The 24,157-nt window shown below is 36.8% G+C and overlaps 1 protein-coding gene across 6 annotated transcripts in view; it reads left to right on the top strand.

Annotated features, from left to right (window-relative positions):
* The window catches only part of ST7 (suppression of tumorigenicity 7), a 252,290-nt gene that overhangs the window by 35,500 nt on the left and 192,633 nt on the right, over positions 1-24,157 (top strand). Inside the window, exon 1 of one of the 6 annotated variants that reach the window (XM_030308287.1) lies at positions 19,131-19,503. The exons of the other annotated variants lie outside the window; for them this stretch is intronic. Within the exon in view, the coding sequence (XP_030164147.1) occupies positions 19,482-19,503 (22 nt within the window). The 5' untranslated portion in view covers positions 19,131-19,481. Of the gene's footprint in view, positions 1-19,130; positions 19,504-24,157 lie in introns of those variants that run through there. 6 annotated transcript variants of the gene reach the window in all.

A 24,157-nucleotide genomic window follows, 5' to 3' on the forward strand; every position in this document is an offset into this window, starting at 1 on the left:
AGAGAGAGGAAGACCCAGAATCCGAAGCAGGCTCTAGGCTCCAAGCTGTCAGCACGGAGCCCGACGCGGGGCTCAAATCCACGAACCATCAGTTCGTGACCTGAGCTGAAGTCAGACGCTTAACCGACCGAGCCGCCCAGGCGCCCCAGAGAGAGAGAGAGAGAGAGAGAGAGAGAGAGAGAGAGAATCTTAAGCAGGCTCCAAGCTCAGCACACAGCCTGATGCAGGGCTCAATCCCATGACCCTAGGATCACTTTCTGAGCTGAAATGAACAATCCGATGCTCAACTGACTGAGCCACCCAGGTGTCCCTGAATTTTTAAGTTAAATGTAAATAGCCATACATAGTTGTGGCTACCATATTGGACAGCACAGGCTTAGAGGTAACTTTAACATTTTTATGAGGGAGAAACAAGTGGAGCAAAAAGGAAAAGTGATCTTTGGGATTTTTTTCAAGCAGTGTATTCCTTTAGGGGTTTGTTCTATATCTTATATCATTTTAGTTTTATGTCCAATAAAATAATTGAGTCATTGGGAACAGCTTCTTTGGAGCTTTGTGTGACTTATTTAAGACGGTAGAGAAATACATTGTTAAGGTTGTGAGGGTGGTACTGTCCCACAGCACCATGTGGAAATGTGTGTGTGGGCTTTGTGTTGTCACGGTGACTGGTCAGTGTTACTGGCCTTGAATGCCTGGAGGCCAGGAATGTTAACTGCATTATTATCCTGCTTAAAATGCCCATAGTACCTTCACTGAGAGATACTGTTGGATCTTTTTGATGGTAAGAGTTATATTAGATTTAGGAATCCTAGCAACCCTTTGGTTTATCTCCTCTGAAAAACAGACATCTGGAACACATTCTCCAACGGTCTGGCTATAAGGTTTTTCTGTTCTGTAGCTTATGGTGTTCTGAGTCTAGGATTTCTTTTCAGCACCAAACGATTCAAAGAACATTTGAATGTTGGAAATGATGTTGGAAAACGCTGAAGGAGCTATTTAATGTTTGTTTAGAGCCGAAGCAGTGAAACTGGCACCTTATCTAGTGTGTGTAAAAATCCATGGGGATGATTGAAAAACCATTCTGCTGCAAATGAATGGAAGAAAACAGGAGCTCTAATTGTGGTCAGCTGAACCCTACCCACACAGTATTCACTTTTCTCGCTTTAAAAGACAGATTGGTCAAACTACTGGTATTGTATAGAAGAATGCATGTATTTATAGAATATATTTCCAAACTTAAAGGCACTTTTCTTCCTGAAAGAACAAAGTATAAATGAAACTACCAATGTTAAGTGCAGGTGAATGGTTTTACTGCTGTTTTCTGTTATGGTCCCTGGAGCACAGATCTGTTTTCCTGGAAAGGAAACTTTCACTTGATAAATGGGCTGGAACAGAAGGTTTTATGTCTGCGTGAGTTACAGAAAGGACTAGTAGTTAGTAAAGGTGATAAAATTGCAGACGTCAGGTAATGACACTTTCAAAGGCAATCCATGTGGGTTGTTGACAGAGCCTGCAAGCCTTTAAGATTGTTCCTGGGCCACGCTTGGAAGAAGGTACTTCTTGTGTAACTGTCATAGTCACTTGGGACCATTTTTGATACAATCTGGTGTTATTATGCCTTTTTTTCTTTTGTAATTATGGGTGATTAATTATTGCATTAATGTCAATATAGGGGGTATGTTAAAAAAAGGAAAAGATGAGCAATTTTTCTTATTTTTCCCCCTCAGTGCTATAGTAATTGTCCTTATCTTGTTCTAATAAAAATATAATCTGATGTCTCTGTTTTGCCTAAAGACAAAATATAATATATGGAAATCTGAAAAGATGTTCTATGAAACATGTTTTCTTAAACATTGAAGTTTATCTAATTTTAGCTGGAGATCAAGTAAGAATATCTATTTTGGGAGGAGGATTTCAAGTTTCTAATACAATATTGTTTTTATACAGTTTATAAGCTATGTTAATTACTTTCAGTTAATAGCATGATATATGTTTAATGTAATCTATTTCAAATGCATTAAGTATGTAAAATCTCTGCTAGCTCCCTAAGTGTTGCAGTGTGTGTGTGTGTGTGCATGTGCACGCGCACATGTGCGTGTATGCACTTATGCTTACATGTGTGTTTTAAAGGCAGAATCCCCTCATTATGAACCACTGAATGAAAAAATTGCACAAATCAATAATAACACAAAATACATTCTTTTTTTCTACAATGCCAGATGCATTTACTGAATTAGTTTTCTAGAATGTGATTTTTCCCCCACTGTGGTTTACTGGAGAACTTTTTTAAAAATTATTTTTTATTTTATTTTTAATGTTTCTTAGAAAGGAGTTCTAAATGGGTTGTCTGTAGGTCATAATTGTTACTTATTTGATTCATAACATGTGGAGAGTGTCTTTGCAGGATGACAGCATTCTGTTTAGAGATCTCCCATTTTCAGTTGTCTATAAATCTGAGGTCAGGGTGTCTTAAGATGATATGGTCATTGTGTATTGTCTACTTTTTAGTATTGAGAAGAATGACTTTTACGATATCTCATTATAAATTCTATTTATGTCCTTCCTCCATTCCTTCCTTCATTCTTTCTGTTTCTTTACATATTTACATGGATGAATATTGAATAGTATGGATACTATATTTTTGGTAGAATAACTGGATCCAGATGGAAGATGATTTCCTTTTGGATATATAGCAATAAAATGATTTAATTAAGGAGGGAAGAACTCAATGTCCTGACGATGATTTCTCAGGCAATTATAATTAGAGGTCTAGGGAGACAGCTACAGAGTTCTTTGATCTTATTTTTGTATTAAACATTTGGCTCAGAATTTTACCATTTCACCATGTTGCCCATGGTGTCTGGAGAAACACAATGAAATATTCAGCTTGTTGAATCTCTTAATTCAGAAATATGTTGTGTATATGGAAAAGAAATGAACAGTCTGTAGAAATTTATTTTAACTCTGGAAAGAGGCATTTTAATAATTTGGAGTTCTTGACTGAATTTTTTTTATGCCTTTTAACATAGAATCCATCAAGATTTCATGGCAAAGATGGAGAAAATGATTGTAATCATGTAATATATGAAGGTTTCTGTCAGTGTTCTAGCATCTCTAATATATCCTAAAGAATGCAATAGATGGTATTAGTTCTTGTCTTTTTCTTTAAAACTTTTTCTTTTGTTGAAAATGTTAAACAAGTATTCCTAGAATAATATTATATAATTTCTACAGTTATATATTTTTTGTCAATTCATATAAAGACATTTATACCATAGTGAATGAACCACCAAAAAAAGAATGGCTCAGTCCCCAGGCATTGACTCCAAGTTCAGAAGCTTTCTGCCTCCCACATACTTTTCCCTAATTCTTTGAGTGGATCGAGGGGACATGTGCAACTGTGTTCTTGTCCTGTGCTCAGGGAGAAAATGTAGAAGCTACCATTGGACTGTCTCCCAAATGACTTAAAGAATCTATTTACCATTAAGAAAGCTATCTCTGGGGGCGCCTGGGTGGCTCAGTTGGTTAGGCGACCAACTTCAGCTCAGGTCATGATCTCACAGTTCATGGGTTCGAGCCCTGCGTCGGGCTCTGTGCTGATGGCTCGGAGCCTGGGGCCTGCTTCGGATTCTGTGTCTCCCTCTCTCTCTGCCCCCCACCCCCCAATACTTGTGCTCTGTCTCTCTCTCTCTCTCTCTCAAAAATAAATAAATGTAAAAAATAAAAATTAAAAAAAGAAAGCTATCTCTGAATAGACATTGATTCTAGATGATGAGTATCTGAAAATAAACTCTTGATTATAGAAATAAAACATTTATTTTCTTTTTTAATAGTTATTTTATTTTTTACATTTAGTGCACTTATACTTTATGTCAAATGTTAAGGAATGTCTGTGAGCCTTTATTATTATTTTGTGATGTTTTAGAGATAAATGAATTAGTATGACTTTAAAAAAGTACCCAAATTAAGAAAATATAGAAGTTACAGTAAACAATTAAAAAGATGACTTATCTTTCAAGGGCTATTTTGGGTAAAAGAAAATATTTACAGTACTTTAATCTGTATTTCTATAAAGACTTGATTCAAATGTATTTTGGAGTATTTTAGGTAGGTAGGTAAGGGCACCTAGCATGTTTTATCTTTTTATTTCCTGAGATATTTTTGTAACATGGCTGTGTTTAAGTGTTTTGCTGCTGTATAATGCCTGGAAGTTCAATGGCCTCTGTATTTTGTTCATTGTCATATCATCTGTCCTCAGTGTATGCTTTTCTTTTCCTTAAACACACATTCCTGGAATCTTTTACATTCTCAATGAAACACTAAGACATAAGTCCTTGAATCTAATTTCACTGAAGTAGAATGTATTTGTTAATACATTATAGTATTGACAAAATAACTTAAAAATTTTTCTCCATTTTGTTTGATCATTATTTACTCATGTTTTATTGCGAGAACTGAATCTCAATAATAGTAATTCATGTTATGTAAATATAAAATCTAATACTACTTTAACATTTGTAAAGAACAGGGAAATCTAAAAGCTGTTGATCCTAAGTCTAGCCCCAGTTTCAACTCACTTCACCTTTAGTTATCTCCTATGATAAAGAGTCATAAATGGTCCCTGTTTTTCCTCTGTCTTTACATTGGTCATTATCATTAATATAAACCATTTCCAGTTTTCATGATTAGATATGTGTATCAGATTTTTATGAAATGCTAAAGGATTACTGATAAGACCCCATGAGATTTAGTTCCTTCTTTGCATATCACACTTCCTGCCCAAGTGCTGGTGGATTGTGGAAACAATGGCTAACATGGATCACTGTTTCAAGATACGATATGCTGAATTCCCAGACATTAATTTAAAAATAAATTATGCTCATGAAAAGTATGTAGGGCATGTTTCTGCTAAAAAAAAAGTCCTGGGAAAAAGTCTGAGTTGGATTGAGAAGATAGTGTTGTTATACTTTTATCTTTAACTTGGCATTTAATGTATTCAAAAGTTGATGCATTTTGTTTGTTAGACTTACGTATATATAGATCATAAATAGAAATGTTTTAGAGATATTTTGTTGTTTAGGTGAAAAAGTCAGTAAGAGTAATTTAATAAATAATACTAATTCCTGATATTTCACCATTTACAAGGTGTTCTCAGACATGAAATAAGGGTAATACGTTGCTGACAGATTCACATATTTCATGTCTGAGAAAACTGAGGTACAGTGTTGCCTAAAGCAGGATTAAAAAGTGGATCTTGCTTTAATTCCAGCAATTTTCCCATCTTCTACCATTTTCAGAGTTGATTTATGGTAGAGTCAATGTGCTTTTTTAAAGGGCATTGTCCATATTTTGTTGGAAATAATAAAGCTTTCAAAGGAGAAAAGTTGTTACAAGTTTGTCATTCTCTTAAATTTTTTAAAGTTTCAGCAATGAACTCTCTCCTTTGCAAGTTATTGTCCTTGTGCTTTAGGGTTGCTGCTGCCAGTTGATAGCAGTGTAATACGGTCATGTATTCTGAATAGTTTGTACATTTTCTGAGATTCAAGGATTTTGCTTAAGCATGTCCATTTATTCACTCAACAAACATTGCTAGGCACTAGAATTACTGAAATTTTTATTTTTTAGAAAGTCTTTTAATTCAGAATTAAAATTTAAATAATCTTTGCATAAATGCCATTTAAAGTTAATATTTCTCTACAAATTTACGAACAGAAATACACTGCATTGTTACCAATCCTTTATCCTTCTCTTGGCCAGTCATTCTGGCCCAAATTATATGTGTAGTTCTTGGTTACAGTATTTTATCTTAAGACTGATTCTTAGCTGGTAGATTTCATAGCTTTCAGGCTTTTAGACTTACTTCACGTATAAAATGAAATGCCTTTTCTTTTTATGGAGTGAATATTTTTCATAGAGAGCTCATTCTACTTTTGCAACTGTGACAAAGTGAAAACCATCACTAATTCTATTGCTAGATATATCCACTGTATGGGTTTTTTTTTTAAGTATTTTAAATTTTATTTGAAAAGTTTATTCAAAAAGGTGTATTATTTATGTATGTATGTGTATTTATTTATTTGCTTGAGAGAGAGAGCATGCGCAAGTATGGGGAGAGGGGCAGAGAGAGAGAGAGAGAGAGAGAGAGAGAGAGACAGAAAGAGAGAATCTTAAGGCTAAGCATGGAGCCTGATGCAGGACTCTATCCCAGTACTCTGGGATCATGACGTGAGATGAAATCGAGAGTCAGATGCAAAACTGACTGAGCCACCCAGGTGTCCCTATTCAAAAAAATTTAAATTGTGACAAAATATACATAACATAAAATTTACCACTTAACTAGCTCAGTAGTTATGCTGCCAACCTTTAGAACTTTTTATCTTGCTGGAGTGCTATACCCATTAAACAATTCTCCTTTTCTGCTTCCTGCAGCCTCTTGCAACTATCCTTCTACTTTCTGTCTCTGTGAATTTGAGTACTCTAGTACCACTTACAAGTGGAATCATATGCTATTTGTGTTTCTGTGACTGGTTTATTTCACTAGCATAATGTCTTCAAGGTTCAGTCGTTGTAGCAAGTGTCAGAATTTCCTTCCATTTTTCCACTGTATGCTTTTCCAAAAAACTTCAAAATGCTGTATTATTCCTACTGCTTTGTATGTTATTTTTTCACACCTGACAATGTTGAAGATGCCTTTCCGAAAACATCGGTATTTACACACCATTATGTATATGTCATTTCCATGGCTACCAAGAATAGCATCCGTGTTCTACAGATGGCGAAAGTGAGGCTTGGAGGTGAATAACTTTCAGTTTACAAGGTAGTAGTGTAGAGATTAGTAGAGACTAATCCAGATCTGCTTGATTCTGGAGTCAGACTGCAGCATGGTACCTCTATATCAAGGATGTGATTATTATGAGAAAATGAAGCAGTTTTGAAGACAAATTTCTGTGGTGCTGAAGGACTTGATTGTATGCTTTTGTTGTGGGAGGCATACAACTTGGATTTTATGATTGCAGAAGGCACAAATGTCTGTCTCTAAAAATTTCTTCCAAGTGTTGTATTTTCTCTTGGTTCACTCATATCTGTGCTAAGACTGGATTGTTTCTGAGATGGCTGCAAGTCCTGATCAGAAATATATTTTCAACGGCCTCTCAAAAAGCCAGAGATAAAACAGCAGAGAGGAAATTATCTGCCTGTTATCTGAAGGATAATGAAAAGTGAAAAATGCTGAAATTCTCAGTGGGCTAAGTCAGATATCATGATTAGTGTATCTCATTACAAGCATTTTAGAACTGGAAAAGACCACAGAAATAATCTAAACTTAATTCTTAATTTCATAAATGAGATACTGCCATGAGAAGGCCAACCAAAGCATTAAACTGTTCAGTTAGGATTTGAAACCTAAGTTTCTTGTTTCTCAAGAATTCTCTTTCCGCTTCTGTTGGTGAGCAGTGCCAGATTTTCTCATACCAAACTAGCTATTACTTTTTATACTATGAGTGTACTTCATATAAGTTTCCTGGCTTATAGTATAACTGAGGAGATTTGGAAATCTTTACTAATGGTTTCCATTTTTTTATAGAATTTTTGAGGGTTAGAGATTAATGTGGGTTGTAAATGTTTTTGTTGCCCTTGAAAGTTGATTTCTCACAATTGATTCAGCAATTACCACTAGTTCTAAGGCATAGGGAATAAACAAGGCAGTGTGGGCTATCAATACTCATGGTATCATTATAAGCGAAGGGTACTGGGGTGAAAGTTTTCTTGAGTTCCCAGCCCTGATCCAGCAAGCAGTTATTGATGGAATCCCATTACCTTTACGAGTCTTGTTAATGGCAGAGACCTAATTGAAGATCAGAGCTCTTTCAGAGAAAGGTCAAATCAACTATAGTAAAGATTACAGAACAGAGGTTGGCAAACTATAATCCGAGGGCCACCTGTATTTGTTTGGCTTGCAAGTTAACAGTGTTTCTAGAAAAAATATTTTTCAATGATTGAAATCAATTCAGAAGAAGAAAAATACTTTATGATACATGAAAATTTAAGAAATTCAGTTTCACAGTCTATAAATTAAGTTTTATTGGAACACAGCTGTTCTCATTTGTATATGTGTTGTGTGTAGTTACTTTTGCAATAAAATGGCAAAGTGAGGAGTTGTGACAGAGACTGGAAGGTCCCACAAAATCTACAATATTTACTATTTGGTCCTTTATAGAAAGAATGTGCTGACCCTTATAAAACAACCAGAATGATTTATGTTTTGGAGTACCATGGATAATTCGTGACTTTCTTTGCTTACAAAAAACTTGTGCTGAATACTACTGTATTTCTTGAAGAACTTCTCCATTGTTTTTGTTTGTTTGTTTTGTTTTGTTTTGCCTCTGGGACAACCCACAGTAGTCCATTCATGACTATTTTTCATAACTATCTTTGCTTATTTTGCAGCGATTCCTTTTGCCAGCCAGATGAACAGACCAAAATCACACAGTAAAGTCTGTGTTTTGCCTAAAGAAGCTTTCTATAGAGGGATATGTCTGGGTTGGGTACTTGTTTTGTTACCTGGTTGGTGCTTGATAGTCATCTGTCTTGGCTTACTTAAAAATTTTGAGATGTGGAGGCAGCACACTCATGGGAGGAGTTGGTTTCACCTGTTGGAATCTTCTTCAGAGAACGCTTTTTGTAGTGGAGTGTTCTTATGTTGTGGGGTAAGCCATGAGGTAGTCTTGGGGCTCGATAAGCAAAGCCAATGAAGAATGACAGAATATGAAAAGGAGTTGCCGAAGCAGATGCAGGCTGGCGTGGGTGGTAAGAAGCTCGGGAGAGCAGCAACATCTTAGGTAAAGTTTGTTCCAGTTAAGGGGAAGTTGGGATGAGGCATAACATTAAGGCATTTTGACTCAACTCTGAGTTGTTGGTGAGGAGGGTGAGAATAGAGACCAGAGGGAAAACCCCATGCTATTATTTCTGTAATGTGGAAAAGCAGGGTGAGCATTTATAATCCACCTCTGGGGTTTTAAAATGTGCAATAAAGTGAGTTATTGAATGGGTTGGAAATATGATGTAAATATTATGATAAGGTCATGGTTTTCAGATTTGAGGGAAGAGTGAAGTGGGAGTCATGCTCTTTCTCCTTCTCTGGGGAGAGAAAAGGGCTGTGGACTCACATTTTAGGAACTACTCTGGAGAGAGAGGACAGCTTTGTCTCAGCCCCTGCGCTGTCACCTACAAACTTGGCACTCCCTGTCCAGGCCATCTCAGGCATGTCCTGGAAGTAGGGGTCTCTTTCAGAAGCTTTCTTGCTGACATCCAGGCCTTGTTGTCTTAAGAGGGGTGACCTTTACCATGAACCAGTTGGTAGACTTCCCAACATTTATTTCTTGTGTGTTTTGTGTGTGTTTGTATTCATCTACTAACCCCAGGCTGAGAGAAACAGTGTACCTGGAAACTGTTGGAGGCTCCCTCAGAGCCATCCAGTGTGTAAATGCACTGGATTTGGATGATAACACCTGGCTCCCTGGCTCCCCACCCTTGAGGTGGGGCTATTCTCAAGGCTCCAGCAGGATGGAAGAGGGGATGATGTGGACTAGAGGAGGAACAGTTACCTGCAGGAGTTACTTGAGTTTTCTTTTCCAGGTGTAATTGGTTTACACTAGAATCCTAGATTGTTGGAGTTGGACTAGATTTTAAGGATCATCTAGTTCAGCCTCCTCATTTTGCCAGCGAGGGAATGGACACCTACAGAGGTTCCAGGACTTAGAGAGGAAGTGAGTGGCAATGTTGAGGCTAGGCCTCAGGTCTCTTGATTCAGTAACTATGCTTCTTCCAGCCTGGAGCATGAAAGGCTGAATTGTAGCAGGAATCTGAAATGGGGCTCCAGGGTGTAATGCGGGGTGCTGCTAAGTCAGTAAGTTGGTGTTAGGAGAGCGGTCCCTGTGCCTCTGACGACTTGTTGCTACTTGTTGGAGAGGACTGTGATGTAATTGTTGCCGGGGATGGTGTGTGTGTGGGAGGCTGCCTCTGGACATACCAGAGAGTCTCCTTTGCTGAGAGTGAAATGGGCATAGAGAAGTTTCTTGGGGAGGAAGGTAAGGGAGAAGTAGTTGAAGGCCCTCCTCCTGAGTGACCTGTGTAGTTAGAGGAACTTGCCTAAACCCTTTAGAGGTCAGGAAAGTAGTATATACTGTGACATTTGGAGAACTGAAAAGTAGAGAGGAATGGACTTGGTGGCTGCTGGGAGTGTGGGGAATAGTTCCGGTCCTTTTATGGTTATAGCTTTCTGCTCTTGACTGCTTATTTTTGCCTAACTGATGAGTGCAACTCTCATTTTAACTATCAAAATGACTTAGGACATTATCTCTTTCATTCTGTTTCTTTGTTTAATCTTTCCATATGTTGGAATTGAACATAGACTATACAAGAGAAGTTTTATAAACTCTGAACTGAAATATTTGGGAAATTGCAGGTTTTATTGGAAAGAATGAACTAAGTTTTTGGAAATGTTTTTGTTGTTGTTGTTGTTTTGCTTCCATTTGTTGATCACCTACTCTATAAAGGCAGTGTTATATAGGACTCTGAGATGGGCTTCGGTTGAATCCTGGCTCTGCTATGTTTAGTTAAGTGACTGATTTACCCTCCATGCCTCAATTTCCTCATCTATAAATGAGGAAAATATCTTACAAGGCTGTTGTGAGGTTTAAATAAGTTAATACATGATGTAAGACAATGCCTGGTACACATTAAGCACTACTTACACATTAGCTCTTCATTTACCTATTAGCTATTATCATGTCCCAGGCATTGATGGTAGGTCCTTTGTCAATTTATGAGCCACCAGAGGCTCAGAGAGATTTAAAAACTTAAGATTATCCAGCTAATAAGTGGCTTATGTGTGACTTGTACCTTCTCTGTCTGATTCAAAGCCTGACTCTTAACTACCCTGCTGGCTTTCTGAGCTGTGGTAAATCACTTAACTGTAGATTGTAGGCTTTTTAAAAATTAAAAAAATTTTTTTTATTTGAGTATAGTTGACACAACAATGGTACAATTAGTTTCAGGTGTTCAGTATCTCCCACTCCCTTTCCCCCATTTTGCCTATCTCCCCCCACATTACCCCACCTTGCAAATCCTCAGTTTGTTCTCCATATTTACAGGTCTGATTCTGCATTTTGTTTTTGTTTATTCATTTGTTCTGTTTTTTATATTCCACATACAAGTGAAATCATATGGTATTTGTCTTGACTATTTTACTTGGCATAATATCCTCTAGGTCCATCCATGTTGTTGAAAGTGGCACAATCTTATCCTTTTTAAGGCTGTGTAATATTCCATTATGTATGTACATGTGTGTATATGTCTTATACACATACATGCAATACCACCACATCTTCTTTATCCATTCATCTATGAAAGTATACTTAGGTTGCTTCCGTATCTTGACTGTTGTAAATAATGCTGGAATAAACAGAGCGGTTCATATATCTTTTTCAATTAGTATTTTTATTTTCTTTGGGAAAATATTCAGTAATTGTAATTATTAGATCATTTGGTATTTCTATTTTTAATTTTTGAGGAACTTCCATACTGTTTTCCACAGTGGCTGCACCAATTTACATTCCCACCAACAGTGCACGAGGGTTCCTTTTTCTCCACATCCTCAACACTTGTTATTTCTTGTCTTTTTGAGTGTAGCCTGTATAGTACAGGTTTTATAGCTATTTACCCATCTATCCATCTCTCTTGTCTCTTCTCATTTGGATTTTTCATTATGTTCTCATTTTGTCAATAAAAGGCATTTCCTTAAAACATCTGTGATTTAAACAAGAATTATAAAATACTAAGAAGGATAAGATAAAACAATTGCTCTTAAAACAATGCCACTCAAATAATTAAGAAGTTTAAAAAGCAACGCTAACAGTACTAAATTGTGACAGACATAAAATGTCATTTCAGGTGACATCTGATAATGGCTATCAGTGTTTCCACACACTTGTAAGTTTTGTGGACATTAAGACAGTTATTCTTAGGCATTTCAGGTTAGCATTTAAAACAATTATGGCATTACTGTTTTAACCATTTGCACATCTTAATCACCAGGAAGAAACTGTATCAAATTTTTGTAGCTCATGGAAAGCTTTCTAATCTCTACTCTAGATTAAGATAAAGAGAATTAAGGCCTGAGAAGTGAGACAGGGCTGCTTAGCAGCAGTGGCAGGTGAGGTTGATGAGAATTAACAGCTTTTGACTGTCAGCAGAATGGTGGTGTAATGGGATCTGCTTATGGTAATGAGGCATTGACTGGATGGCTGAGTGAAATGAGGCTTTCTCATTTATTTTATAAAATTATTGGGGAGATCTGTTAAATGATGATCTTGAGCCCAGAATTTTTAGATTTCTGTAGGATACATACTTTTGATGTTGAGCTGAAATTAGCAATCATATTTTATAGTGCTGTAAACTTTGTAATTATCTTACTGAGAAACTTATTCAAGGTAGCAAAATAAAAGCAAAACAAAACCTCTCTAAACAACCAATACCTTATCTTTCGCAAAACAGCTGCAATTTAGGGGAGTATTTAATATATCTCTAAATTGGAAAATTGTCCAGCCACTCAAGTTGCTCAAAAAACAAACAAACAAAAAGAAGCTGATAATTTTTTTCAGTTTATTTATTTATATCTTGTTTCTGAGCAATGTTAAGAATTATATCAAGATGAAGTAGCCACTGTTAAAGTTAAAGTTTCAGCCAGGACACACTCAAGATCAAAACAATTGGCAATAAAGGAGAAGGTGGCTCAGGGTCTTTGCAATGTGACATTAAAGATTGTATCAGATAGAGTCTGTCTCAGGAATGACCATATGTCCTTTCCATCTGATGTCTGTTTCAGGACTCAGACAAATGACTTCAGGGTTTTAGATCTGCTTTAGAGGATTGTTCTTTCATCACCTTTATTAGGTTTGGTTACAAATTAATCAAATGTGTTTCAAATGGATCAAGTGTGCATACTATCAAATGAATGGACATCATGACAAAACTATAAAAATTTGGATGATTACTCCTTTCAGGTTAAATGGGTTTGTAACACTGAGTACTAGGATGAAGTATAGACACCTACGTGTTCTTCTTTTCACTTAGAGAAAGAATTTTTCGCCCTAGTTTTAACTAACAATACAGGAATGAAATGGGAAGAAATAACGGTTCTTTTCTAACAGAGACTTTTCTAAGATGACTTTAAAAGAACAGGCAAAGGGGAGCAGAGTCACATCAGTTGTGGCTTGAGTTCGAGATAAGCAGAAGTGTGTGTGTGCTTAATGTCACATGGCAGGAGGCTTTCCCCAGAATAGTTTGCCGGCCCAGGGAGCCCTTTCATTTTGTGTCTGATAGAGCTGTACTTTGGAAAATAACCCAGTTCCCTGCCGATTGCTTCATTATGGATTATACAGGTAAAATTAAATTTAAAATATTTTCTAGTCATATAGAATTACTTAAAGTATTTTGAATTCATATATAGAAATTATGTTGATTGTGCTTGTTTTTTTAAAGATATCATGTATGAATTTGTTGTATACAAATTTTGATTAATTTAGCATATACACTTAAAGGAATTTGTCAGGCATACGTTTGTTGTTTTTTCTATTTCAGTTTGGGTCATGCTCAAACAGACTTAAATTAAAATGCAAACCATAATTAATTCTCATGTCTCCCCTCTGGGCCAGAAAGTTTAGAGTCCAAACATCTGGGTTCAGATTATGCCACACAGAGAATTAAATATACACATGGTCTACAGAGAGCTTCTGGTTTCCGTAAAACATTTTTGGTTTTGTGGTAGTTCTTTCGTGCAGTGTGTCTTTCACAGAGAGTTGACGTAATGAAGTGAGTTACAGAATTTCAGTTTTTATCCCAAATTTTCTGAGTATTAATGTGTCTAGAATTTTTGGATGGATAACTAGCCTCTTCCTTTTTAAGCTGCATAACCTTATTCCCAAAGTGTAGTTTCTGAATGGTAAATTGGGACAGGTTTGGAAATAAAGTTAAGGTTAGACTAACCATGGGTACTGGTTGCTTGATGAGTAAGTGGAGGATTCCCTTAGATTGGAGGGGGTGAAGGCGGGATGAGGAGGTGAGGTGATGATATGGAGGAATGGCCGTGAGCCTTTGCCAAAATTTGTGAGCAAATTCAAAATTAATTACCTTAATTCAAAATTATATTACCTTCCATTTTTGAACTTTTGGGTAATGGTGGCACTGTTTTCTGACAGATTCCTTTTAAACTAAAGAACAAAGGCTTTTGGAAGATTTTCCACCAGGGCGGAGACCCACCTTCCATACCCAGTGGAATGACAATATCAGTGTGCATTTAGATTAAGCTCTTCTTACATTCTCTATAAATGATCTCTGTTGATGTATGTGTGGATCCTTGACAATATGGTATCAAATTGTGATTTTTTTGTGAAATTGACAATTTAAAATGTAACTTTTAGGAGCTCAATATGTAAAGGAGTTCTGTGGTAAATATTTTTTTGAAAATAAGACATTTTAAAGTAACTATTTGCCCCAAGTCTGTTTTTTCTGTAAATCCATATTTTTCTATTTTAGAGTTTCTATAAAGCCAATATAATAGCGTGTGCGTATGTGTGTGCAGTGGTGGTGGTGGTGTGTGTGTGTATTTTGAATTTATTTTCTCATAAGGTAAGTGTGCCAGAATTTTTGTTCCACGGTTCAGAAATAAAATAGACAACTTTCAGAAGGCTCACTGTATGTGTGGTACCGTGTGGAAGTAGGAAGAAACACATTTTATAGCCATATGCAAAGAAGTGAAATTTCTAAAATCTTATCAGGGAGTTTTACAATGAGTATGTTTTCAATGATAAGTTTGTACCTTTTTCCCAAAGAACAGAACCATTGATTCTTTCATTTTTCTATAGGTCATATATTGCCACTAAAACATTTCTCTGTTTTTAGATAATACTTTATAAACGTATAGATGGTATTCCAAAAGACACACAACTTTAACATGCTACTCAGACATCAAGAGGAGTACTAAGACGATCACCTGAGTGGTGCAGTTGGTTGTATCTGATTCCTGATTTTGGCTCAGATCATGATCTCATGATTCCTGAGATCGAGCCCTGCATTGGGCTCTGCACTGACAGCACAGAATCTGCTCGGGCTTCTCTCTCTCCCTCTCTCTGCCCCTCCCCCACGCTCACGTGCATGCTCTCTCAAAATAAATAAACATTTTACAAAAATTAAGAAAAGAGGAATACTAAGAAAACTTTAGTGTGAGCAAAGGAGATGGCTCCAGAGAAATTCCAGATATGACACCTTCAGAATTAGTTTATGTATGTACTCTAGAGAGAATGTGTGGCTTAAGTTCTTACCACATTAATAGATAAACTAATTAAATTAGTTGTCTGATGAGGTAGGAAGCTATTTTGGATGTTGTCACCTGTGGTGATTTTTATAAACATTTACATATTTGCAAATATAGGTATATTTAGTAAACTGTGAAGTGAAGAACGCATATGTTTTCAGTTCATGGGAGAGTGAATTCTTTTGGATTTGAAAAAGAGAATTTATTTTACTGTCAGCACAGTTCATGAAGCGTAACCATATTGCACTTAATGACATCATCATGGCACTGAAGGGGTTGTCATCCAATAGAAAATGGTTCTTGATGATTCAAGAATAGATTTATCTTTTTTTTTTTTTTTTTCTTGGAATGCTCTTTCTCCCACGGGGTTTCCATGTTATCCATGTGGTTTCTTTTCACTTTTTTTCAGGTCTCTGTTGAAATGTCATCTTTTAAGGGTGGCATTGCCTGACAGTTTTATCTGAACTAATAACCCTCACATTCAGTCATTCCTCAGCCTTGGGTTCCTCTTACCTTTTTTTGTAACACATGCCGCCATTTGACATATTACATATTTGTTTGTCTCACCCACTAGACTGTAAGCTCCATAGAGGAGGGAGTTTGTGCTTGGCTGTACCCCTAGAGTGCAGAACAGTAAGCTCCCAACAGTAAGTTGTTGAGTGATTTATGAATGGGGTTTCCTCTAAAACTGACTATTGACTTAGTTTAAGATTTTCACTACTGTCTTTGTTTATCAGCAGTGTTCTAACAATGATTATTTTGGCTACTAAATCATTTTGAATATTGATCTTTCCTTTCATTGCTAATTTTATACTAAAATTAACAGTATTCTCTTTGCTAATAAAAAGGGCAAGGTTACAGGCAAATAGACATAATTAGACAGAATTGATAGTTCAAAGTTAATTTTGGTCTTGGAATGTATTATGTGATTTTTTTTGAGGGGTGTGGAAGACATCAGATCAGTTTTATTTCATTATATTTTCTTTCGGCAACACATTAAAATTTGTCTTCATTTTGTGAGCTCATGCCAGGTGCCTAGAGGAGAGAAAAATAGTAAACTAAATTTTTGGAATCTGTTTTGTCAAAGATGGGCCTTCAGTGATATGGATTCCAACATACTAAAGTACTTAGAAATACCTCAGGCCTCCAGAGGTTATAGAAACCTTAATAGGAGTCAGAGGCTGTCATTTGGGTACAGTTTTGCTGGCAAGTGAGATATCTATTGTTTTAACATAGTGACCCTGGTATAGTTACCTAAAAAGTTGACTTCTTGCAAAATATTGCAGCCTTTAACTTACTCTCAGAAGTCAGTGCCAAGAAATAAATACAGGCACTCAGAAAAGTGCATTTACATATGCATATGTACACCCTCACGTATGAGCTGAGAGGAGCTACATCAATGACTTGGCAAAGCAGTTATTGCCTATAGACCGTGGCCTCTGGTGGAAAATACCTCTTACCCAAGATCATCATCTCATTCTACTTTTCCTCTTGCCTTTCTTCTGGCCACATCCATCCACCGTTTGTGTGACTATTCATGTACAACATCTGGTATGCAATTTAAAATAGATCTTACGTAAGATAATATTCTGGCTTCAACCCTTTTGAAGGGTATTGCCTTTTGTACTTCCCTACAGTTATATCTTCATGCCATTATTGAAATTCTCCACTGGTTGTTAACATGACTGATAATTTGGGAGGATGCATTTTTCTTAATTCCTGCAATTTTTGGCATAGTTCTTTCTGTCATTTTTAGCTTTCTCTGGTGACCTTTCTCTTTTAAGAATATTTTTGTCCACATTTTCAGTTGATATCTATTTTCCTTTTGTTTTAGTTGAATACTTAAAATATAATTTTAAGGGGCGCCTGGGTGGCGCAGTCGGTTAAGCGTCCGACTTCAGCCAGGTCACGATCTCGCAGTCCGTGAGTTCGAGCCCCGCGTCAGGCTATGGGCTGATGGCTCGGAGCCTGGAGCCTGTTTCCGATTCTGTGTCTCCCTCTCTCTGCCCCTCCCCCGTTCATGCTCTGTCTCTCTCTGTCCCAAAAATAAATAAATGTTAAATAAAAAAAATATATATATATAATTTTAAGTATTTGTTAATTCTCAAGAAGCATTATGGAAGAGCAGTTAAGAGCAAATGTTTTGGAACCTACCTAGATTTGAATCCCAGCTTATTGTTCAGTACCTGTGTGACCTTGGAAAATTATTTCACCATTTATCAAATGTGGAAATTAATGGTATCTACATTGTAGGATTGTTACAAAGATTCAATAAGTTAATTCATGTAAACTTCCCAGAATAGTACCTGGCACATAGTGAATATTCAGTAAATATTAGTTATTGTTATTCTTTCCTACAACAAAATATTTGTTCATTATCTTATGTAACATCATTGCACTGGTTTAGCATTTCAGTAAGCAAAGGTCAAGTTACCTTGAATAAATTATTCTATAACCACACAATGGAATATTAGGCAACTATTAAAAGGATGAGATGGATCCACATATACTGACCAGAAAAGCTATTAATGATGTTTTTAGATGGTAACTTACAGTTTCACATTCCTATCAGAATTTAATGTTTAAAAACTATATTATATGAAGACACGTCTTTGTAAATCTTAAGAAAATACTGGATACGTACCTTGGATGAATGGATAGAGAGGAATCTTGAGCTCTTGAATCTCCTATTTTATATGATTTTAAAAGTGTGGGATTATGGGAATACACACACACACACACACACACACACTTTTTGTGCATTTCAGTGTTTTTAAAACATTAAAACAAAATTTCTTGCTTTGCTTCTGTTGGGTAGTCTATAGACTTCTAGTTTAAAAAACATTTCTAAGAGTAAAGGTAATGCAGGAAGAGTTTTATTTATCAAGTGACAAAATAACAATATCTTCAATTATTTCCTTGTAAGAATAGAGTAAAAAGAAATGTGTTTGTTGGTCGTATGTGCCCACTGACACACAGGTGTGTACAGCCTGTGTGCACACAGCCTTAAAATGACTGAGTTACTCTAGAAAAGGACAGGAAGGCAAAATAAAAATAAGGCCAAAGGAATGGGATAAGAGAAATATATGTAGGTAATATATTCCTAGAGCTGTGGTTTTCACATCTGAATAACAGTTGCAACATAACTAATAATGTAATTGCTGATGTTTGTGAGCTCACTGTGTGCCACACAGTGTTTTAAGCACTTGCACTGTTATTTTACTGTTAATAAATGGGTATACTTGTGGGTGTATTAATATGCCCAGAATGTGTATGCAATAGTATACATATTTTCACGTAATTGTGATTGAGTTTACAGCCTCTGATCTGTCAGTTTACCATAAGTGTAGAGAAAAAACAAGAGTTCTGTAGTTATTTTTAAAGGCAGTTTATTTTTCTCATTTCTGATATTCTTAATTCCCTTGAAAAGTTTAATTGCTGCATGAAACCAAGAATCTTGATCTTCATGATATCTTTGTGGTTAGTTGCTGTAAAGCCAATATTTAGATTTCTTTGAGGTCCTTGTTAGTGCTTGGTATTACAGGTTGAAGATCTTGTCAGGAAGGTGAATATATATGTGGCTCTTGGTCTTGTCCATGTTGTGACAAAGGAATTCCCCTTTGAATCGCCTGCTCCCCTGAAGCCCCTGGAGCCTCTGGCTCAAGCAGCGCAGTCCGTCTGTGCAGTGTCTCTGACGTCATCGGTGTATGCATAAGCCCTGCTATTGTCTTACTGCTACGGCAGGGCTGGGGATTGCAGTAGCCGCTGTTGCTGCTGCCTCCAGTCGTGCCCCTGCTGCTACCTAGTCCTGCCTCACTGCATCCCAGAAGAGCCACGTTGGCTTGCCTTCCCCTATTGGATTTTCACAAGCAGCTCTTCGGGTTTTTGTGCTGTAGGAGACCTTGCTTTTCAATCACACGGGAGAACACTGAAGCTTGTAAGAGGAGAATCTGGCAGCTGGACACAGCTTGGACTGCATTGTGTGTCTTCATGACCCCTGCTGTGTAGCGGCTCATCTTTTCACTCTCCCGCGTACACCCTCCTCGATTTTATTTCCTTCCCTTTTTTTTTCTTTCTTCTGATTTTTTTAAAGCAGCCTCTGGAGCCAGCCATGTTTGGCACTGAATCTTCATGTAAGTAAATGGATCCCACTTCTTTGCTATTCAGAAATCTGTTTGCTGTCATGGTTTCTTTGGCTTGGACTTCATATCACATTGCCATAGGTCATTAATAGACTTTGTATTTTGGCTCTAATTACAAAGGAATTGGTCTCAGGGAAGGGACTCCTCCTTAACTGGGTTATTCATCCTTAAGGCCAGGGATGTCAGTGTGGCCAAAACCAGGCCTTCAAGAGGGAGGAAGGAAGACAGGAATCCAGGCAGTCTCCCCAGAACATGTTAATTGATGGGATCAAGTCTGTCACCGATCTATTGTTGTGGGTTCTATAATAGTCCTTAAACCCTAAAGTAGAAACTGGGAGGATCTAAAATGATAGTGTTTATTAGAAAGGGAAAAAGGGTTTACAGTTTTTATTTAAAAGGACAAAAAGGTGTCATTATATCCTCTTCCTCCATATTTTTACAGAAGCATAGGAGTAGATATTATATGCAGATTTAAAGAATAAGAAGTAAGCTTTATAGTAAAGATTTTTTTTTTTTTTTTACACAATGGTTTTCAATGTTGATATGCTGGCTAACGTCACAGTCTAGCAGCATCGTATCTGTCTTAAAACTTATACAATGAAATTGCTGTGGTGCAGAGCAGGCCCTGCACAATGGGCTGGGCTGGACAGCACTTGTAGACAGCTATAACTGGTATTAGCCTAACTAATTTGAGGATTATTTAATGTTGGATATAGAATAATATAACTTGTCCATGCAGTTATTCAGGCTCTGCAGAATATTTTGTCATTATCCATAAGGAAAGGTGACAGTTAAGTATTTCTGAAGAGACTCAACCTGCTAGCCCAGAACATTAAAAATTGGCAAGATATTACCTTTGTGGGGAGAAGAAGATTAGGGCAGCAATTTAGGAAATGCATTTCTTAAGAATTTATAATCCAACATTTTCTTTCTGATCTTAGGTGATCACTGCATCTATTTGTGTGCAGCTGATGGTTATTCTAGAATAGTTGTATTTCAGGAGAGCTTATAATCCTCAGGTTTTTTTTGTTTCTTGATTGGCTTTTTAAGGATTATTTTTGTTGTTTCACATGGAAGCTTCTCATTGCTGAAATTAACCACACTGTCTAATCAAGGTCAAGAAAGAATAACAGTGAGACATAATGTTCCATTCGGCATATGACAATATTATTTTCTAAAAATTAAAAAATATTTTTTGAATTTTCACTTAATGGTACAATTAGAATTATTGTCACCCAACAAGTAGGAACAGATTATTAAGTGGAAAAGACCTTCTACAGTTTCATTTTATTCATGGAATTTTGTTTATGTAGGAACTTAGGTATGGACAGAGAGATTTACTAAAGGGAAATTAGTCTTAATACTTTTTTTAGGTGAAAATAGAAGTTGAAGCTCACGTGGGAGTCTTTGGGCTCTTGGACTAGGGACTCTAACATTGTCTGGCCAGATTTACTTAGCAGACACAGCCTTGCCTGGTTATCAAACTTGATCTTTTAATAATGTCACCCATGTGCTATGTGATATGTTTGAAAACTGCTGGTTGCTTTTGGTTTCTGGAGCTACCGGATTACTGAACAGACAGAATACCATTCAGAAGACAGAACACCATCATGCAGATGTTTGCATTTTTTTAAACCTAATTGAGTATTAAGTTTTGCTTCTTGTTTATCACTACAAGACCATAGATAGGTTTATACTGTCAGTGGTCATTAAGTGTTGAGAATGGACTGCCTTCTTTTGATAAGGAGATGCCCTAAATCTATACTCAGAGTTATGACAACTAATGTTTTGAGATTAGCTTTCTAGGCCTTTAATTTTTGCCATTTGGAGGCCTTATAGGCTGAAACTGTCCATATTTAGAATATTCAGAAAAATAAGCCACATTTGAAGTTCTCATTAGTTCAGAAGGGATCTTCAAGACCAACTAAGACATTCTCACTAAATTTTTGTAATAAATACTTGTTTATCTACCCTGTGTACAATGCTGTGCTAGATCCTGGAAAGGTCATTATTTTCTAACATATTCTGATTTCATTATTCTTATTTTTGATTTCTGATTGTACTACTTTGCTTGTATTGGATGCTCTTACTTTTAAAATCGAACGATGGTTTACAAAGGATAAAATGTGTAACTCAAAGTGTCTGTCAGCTTTGTAAGTCAAAGCTCTGTAAATTTTTGCCTATGCTTACACCCATGGAACCACGCCCCAGATTATGATACAGAATATTTCTATTACTTCAGAAACTTCCCTTGTGATGACCTATCCCAGTCAAAAGGAAATCACTTCTGACTTCTGTTGCTTGTAGAGTCACGTGTAATGGCTCTTGTAAATTTTCTCTTTCCCTTGCTCTTTGCCTATAAGAGAAGGAAATGTCGATGTCCTCATTTTCAAGTACTAGAGTAAGTTGATTTTATGTTTCAGACCTTTGTAGTCAGGAATTTGCAGTAGCTGGTATCACGTTATAACATGTTCTGTCTCACTAAAATAGTATTGTTTGATATATAAATACCAAAAAGGCCCCTCCCCTCCAGCATACTCATACAAAAGCCTTAAAAATGACAAACAAATTTACCTGGAAGAGTAGACTCTTGTTCTTCAAATATGAAAACTTAAATAACCATGGCATCAGAATTAATAAATGCTTTGTCTTCCATTGTTTAAAAAAAATTTTTTTTTAATGTTTATTTATTTTTGAGACAGAGCATGAACGGGGGAGGGTCAGAGAGAGAGGGAGACACAGAATCGGAAGCAGGCTCCAGGCTCTGAGCCATCAGCCCAGAGCCCGACGCAGGGCTCGAACTCACAGAGTATGAGATCGTGACCTGAGCTGAAGTCAGAAGCTTAACCTACTGAGCCACCCAGGAGCCCCTGTCTTCCATTGTTTTAATGAATGTCTTCTGTTAGCATTCTAGTGAATACCTTTAACAATGCCAGTGTCAGTTTTTCTGACTTAGTGGATCTGAATCTCCATAGTTTTGTAGATTGGGCACAGTCTGTTTTGGGCCCACTGGAAAAAATGGAAGTGTTCTATGTTATATGTGCATTAGTCCTTACAAAGCAGGAAGTGTAGCTTCTGTGGCTCTGTTACCATCTTGAAGTATTTCACTGAGCTTTTCCTTTACTGTAATTTCCCATGTCTAAAAATGGGAATAGTATGTCTTCTCTATCTGCTTTGAGGAAATGCAATTTTAGTTTCTGTGGCCAGAATAATTTAAGTTTAAGAAAAAAAGCACTATCAGTAAAGTTTTGTTGAGGAGAATAGTCCTTAAAAATGCATATTTTTGGTACTAAATTTGATTTAATGACATTTTAAGATCAATAAATTAAATTCCACAAAATTTTGACAATTTTACTTTTAAAATTTTATAAAGGGGCAGAAATTTTTCATCTTTTCTCTTTATGGAATAAAGAAAACTGGTTTTATACTGCTGTCATTTGGTTACATTCTTCTTGATAAAGCCAGTTATTCTCCGAAGTGTAAATACTTACAGTACAGTGAACATTTATTCAATTAACATTTACCTAGCTCAGTCCTCCTCCTGCCTCCCCTCCCACATTTGTATCTTTTTCAGTCCTCAAGGGTACCATTTAAGATGTACTTTGGGGGCGCCTGGGTGGCGCAGTCGGTTAAGCGTCCGACTTCAGCCAGGTCACGATCTCACGGTCCGTGGGTTCGAGCCCCGCGTCGGGCTCTGGGCTGATGGCTCAGAGCCTGGAGCCTGTTTCCGATTCTGTGTCTCCCTCTCTCTCTGCCCCTCCCCCGTTCATGCTCTGTCTCTCTCTGTCCCAAAAATAAATAAAAAACGTTGAAAAAAAATTTTTTAAAAAATAAAAAAAAAAGATGTACTTTGGTGGGAATTGTACCCTGGTTTAACACATTAATATGTCTTCCAAAGAACCTGCCTCATTAGTCCAGTGAAGAGAGCAATATCTTTCCTTTTGAGAAACAGCATGCCTCTGGGCAAATAGTATTATTTAATCCCTCCTCCCCAAATTTTGTTATAGTCATAATACATTGAAAAGAACATCTAGGACATCTGTAAAGGGAAAAAGAAATCACTAATGTCCCAATAAAGTGGTAGGATTTTGTGAGCTTAGTGGTGATGGGGAAATGGTGGCTGTGTATGTCAGGAAGTCAGTTCTCTTTAGCTTTGGTGTGGCTGGCCCTGCCATTCTGTGGATGTCTACATCACCTTAGGTAGGTAGATAGATGCTGGAAAGGATTTGTGATGTCCCGTGTGATTTGTCTTTGAAGGACACCCAAAGTTCAGCTGTTGCCTTTTGTTTTCATTACTGATAAAGGCATTAAGTTGGGACTGACAGCTTCTCAATTTTAGTAGTGAGTGTGGTACCGTGTTTTTAAGAATAATGTAATTATCTCAAATTTTGAGCCATTGTGTGGGAGATAGTCAAATGAATATACTCTAGCAATATTAGGTCACCAAGAAGCTATATAATTAAACAGTCATTTCTTTTTTTTTTTATTTTTTTTTTTCAACGTTTATTTATTTTTTGGGACAGAGAGAGACAGAGCATGAATGGGGGAGGGGCAGAGAGAGAGAGAGACACAGAATCGGAAACAGGCTCCAGGCTCTGAGCCATCAGCCCAGAGCCTGACGCGGGGCTCGAACTCACGGACCGCG

The sequence above is a fragment of the Lynx canadensis genome, chromosome A2 (genome assembly GCF_007474595.2).
Source record: "Lynx canadensis isolate LIC74 chromosome A2, mLynCan4.pri.v2, whole genome shotgun sequence".
Lineage (NCBI taxonomy): Eukaryota > Metazoa > Chordata > Mammalia > Carnivora > Felidae > Lynx > Lynx canadensis.